The 14,933-nt window shown below is 37.2% G+C and overlaps 1 protein-coding gene across 2 annotated transcripts in view; it reads right to left on the bottom strand.

The window, feature by feature from the left end:
* Positions 1 to 14,933, bottom strand: part of SCP2 (sterol carrier protein 2) — a 112,708-nt gene that overhangs the window by 28,767 nt on the left and 69,008 nt on the right. For both annotated transcript variants that reach the window (XM_008579519.1, XM_008579588.1), the window contains exon 12: positions 5,192 to 5,345. In XM_008579519.1, the coding sequence (XP_008577741.1) occupies positions 5,192 to 5,345 (154 nt within the window). The remainder of the gene's footprint in view (positions 1 to 5,191; positions 5,346 to 14,933) is intronic.

The raw sequence follows: 14,933 nt of genomic DNA, 5'->3' as shown, positions 1-14,933 counted from the left end.
TCCATCACAGACAGAAATGCAGCCCAAAGAGCTGAGAGTTAAAAGACAAAATAAGAAACCTCATAGAGATATGGTAGGAGGTACAATCAGATCCTCCTTGACCAAGCTACAGGCTTTGACAAGTTGGATATGCTTCCCATTCTGTACTAAAAACTCAAGTTCGTTTTTCCAGACTCCTAGGCGATACTGATAATTTAATAAATAAAACCATTTTCAACCATTTAACCAGCGACATGTACTACAGAAATAGGAAAGAAGAAAGAAAAATGCACTGGGAAATGAAAAACCAACAGTAGACTGAACAACTACAATGTGTGGCAGGTACTTTCTATTTGTTAGTTTTCTGATCCCTGAAGTAGATATTTTCAGTATTTCCTAAATGAGTTAAAGGTTAGTAAGGTTAACATGCCCCAAGCAGGTAGCATGACTGCAAAGTTGATAGGGTGCTCTTTCCACTGATCAACAATGCCTCTCTGATAATTCCGGTTATAAAAAACTTAAAAAGATGTCACATACTGATGGTATTTAACCAGTTTTATAAATTCCTCACCCTAACTGCTAACAAACTGGTGGCTACGTGAGTATGGAGACAGCTATGAATCACATAAGATTATTGCATGCATACTAAAACAATGTGCGTGTGTGTGTCCACTGTGTCTGCTGAGAAGTCCTAGAAGTTACAACAATGAGCAGATAGCCAGCAGCCAAGTTGTATTTTCTAAAGATCATTCTCCATTAAAAGGAACCAGGACTCACTGGAGAAATGACTGATCCTAGGGCTGGGCATGGAAAGTACGAGATGAGCCTGGAATATCTTTTTGAGCCAGAAGGTAAGGAAGTACTTGCACTCCCATGTTTATCGCAGCTCTGTTTACAAGAGCCAGGCTATGGAACCAACCTAATGTCCATCCACAGATGACTGGATAAGGAAAATGTGGTATATATACACAATGGAATATTACTCAGCCATAAAAAAGAATGAAATTCTGCCATTTGCAGAAACATGAATGAACCTGGAGAAAGTCATGCTAAGTGAAACAACCCAGGTGCAGAAAGAGAAATACCACATATCCTCCCTCACTCATAAGTGGGAGCTGAATTCATAAATAAACAAACAATAAAAAGAGAAAGAAACAAACAACGATCACAATAAAACATGTAACTTTTAGAAGGAGAGAAAAGAACTGTGGTTACTAGAGGTGGAAAAGGGGAGGGGAGGGAGAGGAGGGGGGTTAAAAAGAAAAATTGATTAATGGACACAAATAATGACTATGTATCATAATGATAAATAAGCTAACTACCCTGATCTGACCATCACACATTGTACACAACTACTGAAAGTCAACTTTGTACCCCACATGTATGTATAATAAACTATCTTAAGAAAAAAAAACAATAAAAAGGCATCAAGAGCACCAAAAAAAAAAGAAAAAGAAAGAAAGAAAGAAAGAAAGAAAGAAAGAAAGAAAGAAAGAAAGAAAGAAAGAAAGAAAGAAAGAAAGAAAGAAAGAAAAGAAAGAAAGAAAGAAAAGAAATACTGCCCTTGAAACTTAAAAAAAAAAGAAAAAAAGAAATGCACACTGAAATATTTAGGGATAAATGAGCACGATGTGACCTACCTCCTCTAAAATAGTCAAGAAAAATATGCATATAAATATATGTAGAGGAAAAGTGATAAAACAATTGGGCAAAAATGTCAATAACTGGTAAATCTAGGTACAAGGTATATGGGAATTTCTTGTATTATTCTTGCAATTTTCTTCTGCATGTTTGAAATTATATCAAAATAAAGGGTTCTGGGGCCGGCCCGGTGGTGCACTGCTACAGTGTGCAGCTTGGGGACGTGGCGGCGCTCTCGCCGAGGGTTCGGATCCCACATACAGACCGGCTGCTCACTGGCTGAGCGAGGTGCGGGCGCAACACCGAGGGTTGCAATCCCGTTGCCGGTCCCGGTCCGGTACGGGCGCGACACTGAGGGTTGCGATCCGTTGCCAGTCACGAAAAAAGACAAAAAGGAAAAAAAATTTTTTTAATTTAAAAAAAAATAAAGGGTTCTAATTGAAACAGAAATTCAGAAAATGTAAAAGCTAATCACCTATAATGCCACTACTCCAACAAGTTTCCTATGTTTATTTGTCCATATTGCTTCTTCTAGTCCATATTTATTTGGCACACATGTAGTTGTAATCATTATATAGAAACTATTTTTATTTCTAACTTTTAACTTCTTATATCACATAGGATATTTCAAAGAGTACCTGCTGGGTTAAACTTTCAAGCTAAACTTTCCCATAAACAAACAAAAAACTGTAGTACATCCATATAATGAAACACTATTGAATAGCAATAAAAGGAACAAATTACTGATACACACAAAAATATGGATGACTCTCCAATGCATTAAGCTAAGTGAAAGAAGCCAGACTCAAAGGCTCTTTGATTCCATTCACATGACATTCCAGAAAAGGAAAAACTACAGGGGCAGAAAACAGATCAGTGGTTGCCAGAGGCTAGTGGATAGGGGGAAAGGGTGATTACAGAGGTACACAAGGAATATCTGCGGATGATGGAACTGTTCTACATCTTGATTATGACAGTAGTTATATGACTGTATGCGTTTATCAAAACTTGCAGAAATATACTAAAAAGGATGAATTTTACCGTAGTTACCTTAATTTTTTAAAAAGAAAAACAAAACAAAATTGGGTTTTATAGATGGGTTTCATTTAACAGAGTATGGAATGCAAACCTATTTTAAGTAGATCATAAAAGCTCCTGACTTATATAAAATTAGTAGGATGTTACAATACACATGTTCAAAACTGTTCTAAATTAGAGAAAAGTTTAACACTAAATTATATGCAGTTGGCCACAGCTCTTAAATATGACATCACCTCTTCATTTTCATGGCCCCTGTTGCAGCACTAACCATTTCTTCTCCACACTACTGCAACAGCCTCCTAAGCATTCCTGGCCTCTGGTCTCTCCACCATCCAACTCAAAGTAATGCCAGGCTGATCTACCTCACATATAATATAATCACATACTCTTTTGCTAAAACTCGTATTCTATAGGATAAATTCCCAACTCCTGAGCTCAGCATTTGAAGTGTTTCAAAAGCATGATCCAGTCACTGTTACTGACACCTACACAGTACTGACTCTGCCCCTCTGCCCAGGCACACATAAATAATCTACCTTCCACCCACACAGCACTAATCACCAAACCACTTCGTATTTGCAAATCTCTATACCTATGTACAGGCTTAGAATGCCCTTCCCCTACACCAGTTCAAATTTACCTACTTCATAGTAATTTCTTCTTCTGAGGTTATACAACATTTTGAAGAAAGTATGTGTGTCTTCTCCACATACTTACAGGACCATACTTGGTGGGCCTAAGCATGTAATAGTTGCTTTGTCAAAGTTGGCTAAGTGATTACTAAGCAAATCAGATTCTGTACAATGGGTAGCTTAAAATTACTTTGTGTTAAAATTACCACAACCACATTTTAAAACTATATTTGCACCATCAGAGTTAAAATTATTTTCCCAACTTCGGTCTTTGGAGTAAGTTATGTTCTATCAATAATATCAGCAATATTATTTCTGATCAGTCATTAATACAGCATCCGGATTTTTTTCGTGTTGCTGCCTTCCCAGAAATACCAACTCTGGTTAATGTGAACAATTGTTTCTCCCAATTATTTAGTCTCATGAAAATAAAAGAACTATGAGAATTCCACATTTAAAATAGAATCTGTTGCCTAAAACTCATAACTTTTTCCTCTGAGCAAATTAGATAGCTATACTAATAAACTATGGCAGCTCTTTATAGTTGGCTTTCACTAAAGGTTTTCAACTCCAAATATGAACTGGAAAAAATTCCAGAGGTCAGTAACAAAACAATGAATCAGATTTAGGAGGAAACTTAAGATTCAACACCTTTTATCTGATTCAATTCAATAAATATTTACTCACTATGAGAGAGATCCTGGAGGTGGGAGAAGTCAATCACAGTCTTAGGCCTCAAGGACTTCATATAATACAGGGAATGAAAACAGGCTAGATACACTGCACCCAAATCAAAACTGAACAGGACCCAAGAGATACAAAGTGCTGTGGATATTTAAAGGGAGATGATACTTGAAATGAGCCTTAAAAGAAAGACAGAATTTTAACAACAGAAATGATATTCTGGGCAGAGAAAGAAGAGTGAGAAGACAGACAGGAGAAAAGCTTATAAAAGGAAAGAATATAATGGATTCTGTAAATGTAAGTGTCTCATATTCTTTGTGAAACAAAAGAGTGAATAAATCACTAAATAAGTACCAAGAATTTCAGGAGGAAAAGAGGGAGCCAATTAGTGTTAAAAGCTACAGCAGGATTAAAGAGAATAAGGAGGGAAAATAAAAACAAGGACATTCAATTTCATTCAGATCATTTTAGAATAGGGAACACCTGAACATGCTTGCTGACAGAGGGAAAGGAGTCAATGGAAAGAGAAAGATTCAAAAGAGGGTATTTATAATATTTGGAACAAAGTTACAAGAAGTGGTTGGAAACAAAAGCACGCAAAGAGAAAAGGTAGGCCTTGGAGAGCAAAGGGGACTTTTTTCTTCTGGGAAGGAGGAGCACATCTCTGAGAGGTAAGCAAGGAAGTTGAGGGATCCTGAGAGGCATGGGAGAGAAAGTGCCTGGAGACTTGAGGAGTGCAGGCGTTTGAAGGACAGGAGAAAAGTCAGCAAAAGACAAAAAGAATTCTAGCAGCAAGGGGGGCTTAGCTGGATTCAGAAATGTAAATTTGCAAAGATCCAATCAGCACATAAGATGACTTTCTGTAAACCACCTCAGAAGCCTGGGAGGCTGTGAGGAGAAAGCAAATTGTGGGAAAGGAAACATAAAAGTGACTTGCCTAATTTACTCAGGTTGGCAGAGGTGAGAAAAGCACCCGACCAGCTCGGGCTTCTAGTCCAACACTCTTTTGACTATGCTGCCTCCTTTCTGAATGAAATTTTCCTACAGCTGGTTAAGTCTAAAAGCCAATGGCCAGTTTTAAAGCCATGTTATTAAAACAATGTAATGGGACACTTTTCTTTGAATACTAAGACAATAAAATTAGGGGTTTTTATATGTAAAACATCAACTGTGAAAAGTCATAAGGATTAGACAAAACCCAGAATGCCACTTACCTGGCGGCTTCGGGAAAACCCATCTTGTAGAGTGTTACAACCGCGGCTCCTCCAAGGCCTAAATTATGCTGCAGAGCAACCTTTGCACCAGGAACCTGCCTCCTTCCGGCTTCCCCTCTCAGCTGCCAGCAGAGCTCAGCACACTGAGCCAGACCTAACAAGTCGAACACAGAGAGTCAGAGTCTGTTGCTTTAGAAAGCAGCCTCAACCAGCATTCCCAAGCCAGAAAAGGGCTAACGTTTAATCGTGGCTTTGAACTAAAGCATTTGATTAAGCCAGACCACGTTTGTCTAAATAACTTCTGTTAAAGCACTGAAGGATTTTGCAGCCAGTTCTTCCCCCCTAAGTAATCTCTGTATTTAGACAATATCCCAGCTTAAGAAATTCCATGCACACTTTAAACTTAATCAGTTATTTTCTTGCATGTTAAAAGAGAAAACACTGAACATACAACTCTGAGGCCCAAGACAAAAAGCATAAAAATAATCTAGCTAATTTTACCATTTTTAATGTATCAAAAGAAAATAATCTAGGATTTGAAAGTTCACTTTCCCTAAAAATGTTCAGCTGCCATGGGGAATTTTTCCTATTATTTTCTCCAAGTAGTTCCCAACAAGAATGAATTAGTAGTTCCCAACAAGAATGAATTTCCAGACCTATTCACAACCATTCACAAGAAAACCTCTGATTCACAAAAATAACATTCTGTCCCTGGATAATAAAATCAAAGAATTTTAGAGCTAGAAGGAACCTAATGATGTAAACACTGAGAAACAGCAAGGTAAAATATTCTGTGAAAGGTCACAAAGCAAGCTAATTCCAGAGTTGGGATTAGAACCCCTGTCTCCAGGTTTACAATTGTTTGTTTTTCTATTGGACCAGCCATTTAAGGATAGCTCAGTTAAGAACATTCTATCAGGATAGACAGATTTCACCAACCTGCAGGCAGAGCTCCACAGGTCGACCTACAGTATCTATTCTTCCACCCACAGTATCTATTCTTCCACCCACACTCCCAGTCACAACTTCTGAATCCTGAGTACCTGTGAGTTTCCTACATAAACCCCAACCTCACCCCAAAATTGAACTACTACTTTCATTTTCAAGCAATATCTATATATTTGCAGAACATATATCTTAAACACTGTTTTAAAGTAGGTAGCTCCACACCTTGTAATGATTTTTCGAATTGCATACATTTTGAAAATTAAGGAGGAAGGCCAAATTTAAATGATTTTATTATACCCAAACTTTGGGGCAATCAATTTTACCAGAAATCTGCTTTATAAAAAGCCTAAACGTTTAATGAATATGTAAGACAAAAAGTATTCAAACTGGTCTTACCTACACATAAGTGGGGAAATACTGTTAGTTGTCTTTACGAAAGAAAATAAAACTATTTGAGAAAATATTCAACCTCACCATTGATCAAATCAAACAGAAAGATATTATTTTTAACCAATCAAATTGGTAAGAATGTGTAAAAATGGGAATAATCAATGCTGGGGAGACCATGGTGACATAGCCACCTCCATACAGTACGGGTGAAAGTTCAAACCAGCACAACCTTTTTGAAAAGCAATGTACAAAGTTATGAAAAAACTTTAGGCTAGTCTGAAGGTACTGAGTTATCTCAATTGTTCATAGTCAGTTAAAGATCGAAAACTCTTTGTTCTACTCTTTTCTCCCCTTCTCACTACTGCATTTGACTAGTCTAAAAATAAAATAAAACAACAAGCCTTTAAAACACCTTGAAAACCATTCTATGGAAATAATCAAACGTAGGTAAAGTTTTACATAAAATGCTATCTGTTCATCACACTGTTGTAATAGTGAAAAACTAGATAATCTAGAAAAATAATTGGGGAATGGTTATATAAATTGAGTTATCTGTATGTAAAAAGGAAAAAAAAAGTTTTTCTTCTCTACTCAACACACTTGTAGCATAATTCTGTAACCAGATGTGGGGGGGGCAGTATCCACACACACCAAGCAATTCTCCAGCAGACACCAACTGTGTGTCCCATAATTCAATTCAATTCCAACACTATCTGCTACCTAGAGATAGTGTCAGATCCCACAAGTGGAGGGGTCAGCCCCACAAGACTGCCCTCACTTCAGATTTCAGACGCCATTTACAAGTCTGGGCCACCTGTACTTCTGACCAACTGGCTATTGTTATAGGAGGTCATTGTTTTGAACTAAGCTCCAGTACTAGGCCCCAACAGACCAGACTAAAAATCAAAATGGAGTCGCCCATACTAAGTCCACATCACCAAACTGAAACTAAGTTGTTACCTGACCTTCCAAGATATCAAGAGAGGGAGATAACAGCCAATTTCCCCAACAGGCCGGTTTCAGTCTTCAACTGGCATGATAATGAAGTTCTCTCTGTTAATCCTCACAACAAAAAGAAACCTGAAGTAACCTGGTGCTAACCAATCAGTTATCTTTCTACTGTTCTGTCTGTGCTTTACAAGGAAAGTAATTTTGAAATGATCAATCTGCTTATCGTTGTTTGTTTCTGCTTTTACCAGCTCTTTTTGTCTATAAAACCAACCCCCTCTGCTCAACTCATTGGACTATTTATCCTATTTTATGGAATGAAGTGTTGCCCAATTCTATAATTGTAATAAAGCCAACTGAGATCTTTAAACTAAATTTGTCATAATTTTGTCTTTTGACATTGCACAAGGCTCAGAAGATCCAGCAATAAACAAGATAAGCATGGTTCTTTTCCTCATGAAGCTGATAGTGTCAGATATAAAGATGCAGGCATTTGTGACACAGTCTGATAATGCTGCCATAGGCACAAACACAGGGGCTCCAAAAGCACAGAGGAGGAATACCTAACATAGCTTGGAAAGTCAAGGAATGATTCCCAGATGAATGGAGATCTAAACTGAGACCTTATGAATAAAGAGGAGCTGGTCAAAGGGGAAAAAAAGGAGAAAAGTGCTTAAAGAAGAAAGACAAGCATGGACGAAGAAAGAACATGGCCTGCTTAAAGAATGGAAAGTTAAGTGAGTGAGGCTACAGCAAAGAGAGTACTCAAGACAGCCAATACGGGAGGGGGGAGAGAAGAATGGAGGAGAGAAAGGGAAAGGAAGGGGGTGGGGGGAACAGCAATGAATATACTGAAAGCACTTCCAGATTTTGCAATAATTTTAATCACATATATGCTGATACTGTAGAAGATGTGGTATACTAGATAAATCTCTACTCATCATTTGCCCAACTTACATGTGGCAAAGAAGGAAGAAGGGAGGGAGGGAATAAATATCCATGTTATTAATTTATTTTCGTAATATTTATTTGCTTTTGACAAAAGCTGAGTGTCAGTGGGAAAACATACCGATCTTGCTGATTATCTACTTTAAGAATAAACAGAAGTAACTTGTATTTCTAGAATCTAGATCTGTGAAGGGTAGAAGTCAAAAGATGGCCTCAGAAATCCACTTGCCAATAACAGACAGAAAAGCATTTGAGCAAAAAAAAAATTTTTTTTTTAATTCTCCTTCCTTGGATAACTTCTGACCCAGTCCTAAAAATCAGAATTTCTTAGGTAGGGCAGGGTAGGAATATAAATTTTTAAAAGCTTCTGAATCAGTCCAGCAGTAGACCCCATATTTGACAGCCAGTGACCTATAGCATCTAATGATAAGGTGGGTACATAATAAGCAACTGTGCACTAACATGGACTGAACAGTGGAAGATCAGGACCTAGAACTAGGATGAAGGCATATTGGAACAGCACTAAATCCTTTCCTAAAGGCCTAAAAGGCTGGGCTGAATTGGTATAAAAGGACAAACTAAAAAGCCAGCTTCCAGCTTCAAAGGAACAGTCCCCTTGTCAGGAGCTTTATCTGAAAGGCACTTTCATGCCTTTTCAGAAGACTGCAGACATTAATATACATTTTTTAAAAAAAACAGATATGATACCAAGGTCAAGGGTTCAGATCCCCATACCAGCCATCTGCCCTTCCCCCCAAAAAAAACAGAGATAGCTAAGAATAAGCTGAAGCCAAATTTTACTTATTCGTTTTAAACAACTATTCAGTAAGTGTGAGGCAATATATGTAAAAGCACTTTTTTAAAATTTTTATTTATTTTATTTTATTTTATCAATATACAATGTAGTTGATTTTCGTGTCCCTTTACTGATTCCTCCCTCCCTCCTCCCTCTTCACCCTCCCACCCATCAACATCATATCTGTTCACTTGTCCTAACAAGTTCAAGGAATTGAAAAGCACTTCAAAAATTGGAATAAAATATATTTTTACTTGGACATTAGTTTGTTTTTTGTCATATGACCATTGAAAAGTAAACAAAAAAGTTCAGGTTTCAGGCCGAGCCCATGGCGCACTCGGGAGAGTGTGGCGCTGGGAGCACAGCAGCGCTCCCGCCGCGGGTTCGGATCCTATATAGGGATGACCGGTGCACTCACAGCGCTCACTGGCGGAGCACGGTGTGGCCAGTCTCAAAAAGGACAAAAAAAAAAAAAAAAAAAGTTCAGGTTTCATGTAATTTTTCTAACTGGAAAATTTAAAAGGAATTCATGTTTTTAAATTGACAATGAACAAAAGAATACTCAATTCAAATGCTTAAATCTCTTTCTTTTATTATGGGTACTGTTATGTCAACTAGAAACTTTTTCATCTGGATTTGAACAGGTTAAAATCAGAAACCACTATCACAGAGCTTTCATTTTAGAGCTAATTCTCCAATACTGAGTTCCCACCAAAGTAGCACTGTTTTACAATTTAACTAATAATATTTGCAGAAAAGAAACTCCCTCAACACCCAGTCTTAACATGTTCTGGAAATACTTACTTAACCATTTTCTGATTCTCTTAAAATCCTATCGCAGTTTGTTATCCAAGTAACCAGGGCAAAAATATTTAAACTACTCAGAGCTGTCATTCTGACATATTTTCCAGAAGTCTGAATTCTTTCTTGGGCCGCACTACAGCTAATGGCCATATGTCAGGTTTACTTGAAATATATTCAAATCCTCAATATGTAGCAAGTAAATATTTACTTTGTAATAATTCCTCATCCCTATTCAGACTACCTCTCAAGACGTCGAGATTTATAAGTTTTTCCCTCAAAATGCTATACCATCACTAAACACTATCCATCAAAGACTAATAATAAAAGGTGAGATTTACTAACAGTGTAGACTCAAATATGAGAAAGGGTTATCAAAAGATACTGCAGGGGCCGGCCCGGTGGCGCACTGGATAGTGCGCCGCTTGGGAAGCGCGGCGGCACTCCCGCCTGAGGGTTTGGATCCCACATACAGACCGGTTCCCGCTCACTGGCTGAGCGAGGTGCGGGGGCAACGCCGAGGGTTGCAATCCCGTTGCCGTTCCCCGGTCCGGTACGGGGGCAACACTGAGGGTTGCGATCCGTTGCCGGACACGGAAAAAGACAAAAAAAAAAAAAAGATACTGCAGAAGATATGAGTCTCTGCTTGAAGTATTTAAAAATTGAGTAAATTTTATTTTTCTGTGGTGTTTTAGATTACCCTTTTAGTACTTAGAGGAGAGAAATGGATGACCCGTCAAGATTAGCAAAATTGTTAAAATCTGATTAAAAAATCCAGTGTTGATGAAATTGAAGACAAAGAGATACTCTTATATTCTGCTGTTGAGAATATACTTTGGTACAATCTTTTTTGAAGAAAGTTTAGCAATCTCTACCAAATTTTAAATACGCACTACCTTTGACACAATGAGTCCACTGTTTGGAATTTGTCCTATGGATATACTTGCAAAAGTATGGAAAGACACAAGGATGCTTACTGCAGCATTGTTTGTAATAAACTTGACACTACATATGTCTATCAATAACTGAATGACTACTATGCAAGCATTAAAAAGAATAAATATCTGTAAGTGATAATACAGAAAGATTTTTAAGATAAGTGAAAACAATACACGTGATAACTACATATGTCTACGATGCGATAAATACACACACATAAAGATTGTATAAACACACATATACACATGTGTCTGTATAAGTATAAATATTTTTGGAAAAATATAAAAGAAATATTAATAGGGGTTAACTCTGAGAAGTAAAGCCAAATTACGGTAAGGAGGAAGAGAAAGATTTGTTAAATGTTAAAATTTTCATTTTTTTTTTTAATTTATTTTTTTTGCAGCTGGCCGGTTTGGGGATCCAAACCCTTGAATTTAGTGTTTTAACACTGAATGTTAGAATTTATCATCCAGATATAATATTAAAAAGCATATGACAACCTTTTGGAGATCTATTTGGAAGTTTCTTATAAAGTTAAACATACATCTGTCCCGTGACCCAGTATTTCAACTCTGAGTTATTAAGCCAAGGGAAAGAAAACATGTCCACAAACAGACTTGTGCAAAAACATTCATAGCAGCCCTATTCATAATAGCCCTAAACAAGAAACAACTCAAATGTCCATCAACAGGAGAATGGATAAACAAACTGGCATATTTGGACAATTAAATGCTACTTGGCAATAAAAAAGAATAAACTACTGATATGAGAAAAACTTGGACGAATCTTACATTCTGCTGAATGAAAGAAGTCAGACACAAGAGAGTATATATGTGCACTGTATGATTCCACTTATATGAAGTCCTAGGATCAGCAAAACTAACCAACAATGCTAGAAGTCAAAACACGATTCACAAAACACGGTGATAGTGAAGAGTGGAGGAAAAGTGTTTATGGGGAGCCAGGGGGCTGACTGGAAATAAGGCAAAACTTTTTGGGGTGATGAAAATGTTCTATATCTTGTCTTGGGTGGTAGTTACCTGGATATATATGATTGTCAAGACCAATTATTCATTTAAAATATACAATTTGATGGTTTTTAGTATATTCACAGAGTTGTGCAACCATCACCACAATCAATTTTAGAACATTTTCATCACCTCAGAAAGAAACTCCTTACCTTTTAGCTATCACCTTCTTATGTCCTCCAGTCCTAAGCAACTTTCTGTCTCTATGGACTTGCCTATTCTTGACGTTTCATAAAAATGGAATCATCAATATGTAGGTTTTTGTGACTGTCTTCTTTCACAATATGTTTTCAAGGTTCATCTATTTTGCAGCATATGTCAGTACTTCATTCCTTTCACGGCCAAAGAATATCCCACAGTGTGAGTGTATCACATTTTGTTTACCCACTCATCAGTTGATGACAGACATCTGGGTGTTTCCACCTTTTGGCTATTATGTGTAATGCTACTATAAAAATCTGTGTACAAGTTTTTGTGAGAACTGTGCATTTTATTGTATGATAATTATATCTCAATTTTAGGAAAAAATATGGAAATGAAAAATCATATTGTTACTATAAGCCATGATTTCTGAGTGCTTCAGTGGATGGCAGAACAAAAGCATCTTGGAATGGCAGACAAGCAAATTAAAATAATATGTTTATTCAGAAAAAAGTTGTATGTCAATAAAAGCAACTAACTGAATGTCATATTCATCTCCTGATGAAACAGAGGTTTCCTATATGAGAGAGGAAGCTGTCTGAAAGGAGAATTTAAGTCACTGCCTCACACACAAACTATAACTCTTTAAGCCTTCAGTGACCATACCACAGAAATATTTATATGATCCTTACTTTTCTATGTCCCATTAGCAACAAAATCATCACTGAAATGTGACCTAATTCTTTTGACAGATAAAGCAAACAGTTTAGCCTACTTACCAAAGGCAGAAAATAGTTTTTAAAACAGTCTGTGTAGCTTTGAGCACAATATTTAAATAGAGATATGGTGCTCGAGGTTGTCATACTGGAAGGAAAATTATTTTCTTTACAAACTGAAGAACATTCTTTTCCCAAAATGGTCATGAGTTATTTTTCATCATGTGATACAAACAAATTTTTATTACTGGACAGAAAAAAAAAAAGTTAAGTGGATCTATTATGGCTTCCTTTTGTAGAAATGGTGGGAAAAGAATACTAGAAATTATTCCTACTCTCTTGGGCACTCCACTACATATACTTTACATATATGTATTTCCTCACTTAATCTGAAGAACAGCCTTATAAGGTAGGTACTATATTTTATTCCCATTGTACAGATAAGAAAAGTAGGATTAACTAGCTAAGCTATGCACTGAAAAGAGTGAAGAGGCTAGGATCAAACCCAAGGCTTCATTCACATAGATCACATATCTACATATTCAGGGACACATCCCTACATATCCCTTTCCATTCACAGCCATTATTCCTGAAAGTTTATCTGCATTACTGCTGCCACTTCTCACTTTCAACTTTTCTGAATCCCATGTGCTTCCACACAAAACATTTCATTAAAACTGTTCCAGGGGCTGGCCCGGTGGCGCACTGGAGAGTGCGCCGCTTGGGAGCGCGGCGGCGCTCCCGCCGAGGGTTCAGATCCCATGTGGAGACCGGTTCCCGCTCACTGGCTGAGTGCGGTGAGGGCGCAACACCGAGGGTTGCGATCCCATTGCCGGTCCCTGGTACGGGCGCGACACCGAGGGTTGCGATCCCATTACCGGTCAGTAAAAAAGACAAAAAGGAAAAAAAAAAAAAAAACTGTTCCAGGATTGCCAATGACTTTATAACAGCCAAATCCAAAGAACCCTTTTCACTCTTTAACTTTTGGGGACTGATCTCTTACTTTTGAAAAACTCTCCTCCCTTGGCTAACTGACCATTTCTTCTCATTATTCTTAAATGCTTCTTCTTCTCCACCTATATCTTTAATTTTGATGTCTGTTAAAACAGTAGGGTTTTATCCTTGATCTCTATGCTCTATTTCTTTTCAAATCCATAATTCCTATTTGGTTCTTTTCTATAATTTCCCTTTATTAATATTCTCTATTTGGTGAAACATTGTTAGCATATTTTCCTTTAGTTCTTTATAGTTTCCTTCAGTTCTTTTAACATACTTAAAATAACTAATTTAAAGTCTGTGTCTAGTAAGTCTAATGTTTTGTCTTCCTCAGGGATAGTTTCTATTGACTGGTTTTTTTCCTGTGTATGGGACATACTTTCTTGTTTCTTTGCATGCCTCAGTTTTTTTGTTGAAAATTGGACATTTTAAATAATATAATGTGGCTACTCTAAAAATCAATCAGATTCTCCCCCTTTCCCAGAGTTTGTTATTGTTGCTATTTGTTTTTGTTGTTGTTTATTTAGTAACTTTTCCAAACTAATTCTGTAAAGTCTATACTCTTTGTCACATATGGCCACTGAATTTTCTTCTCAGTTAGCTTAGTGGTCAGCTACGGACTAGATAGAGATTCCCTTAAGTGCTTGAACTGGTCTTTGCTGGGGCTCTATGTGGGAGAGGATACTCAGCCAGGCAGTTTACAACCCCACCTTAGCCTCTGCTCCCTGCTTGAACAGAGCCCCAAGGTCAGCCCAGGTCTTTCGTGAGCATGCACACAGCCCTAGCCATGTGCACAGCTTTACGTATACATGTGGCCTTCTAGATTCCCAGGAACATACCAAATATTTTCAAAGTCCATATGGACATCCCATTCTCCAGCTTTCCTTTTAAATTTTTCAGTTAGTTTGTCAGACTTTTAAAAATATATGTTGTTGAACTCAGAGTTTCAATTAATTCAAATCCTCATCAATTAATCAAGATTATTAAGTGTACTGTACTTAAAGGATAATCAAAAATACTTCAGCTAAACAATCATTTAAAGCACCAGCTGCCAAGTTCAGAGAGTACAATCTTTCATTCAAATTAACAAC

This window comes from Galeopterus variegatus, unplaced genomic scaffold (assembly GCF_000696425.1).
Source record: "Galeopterus variegatus unplaced genomic scaffold, G_variegatus-3.0.2 Scaffold6, whole genome shotgun sequence".
Classification (NCBI taxonomy): domain Eukaryota; kingdom Metazoa; phylum Chordata; class Mammalia; order Dermoptera; family Cynocephalidae; genus Galeopterus; species Galeopterus variegatus.
Note: the sequence above shows the minus strand (reverse complement) of the source record. Positions and strands in the feature narration are given on the sequence as shown.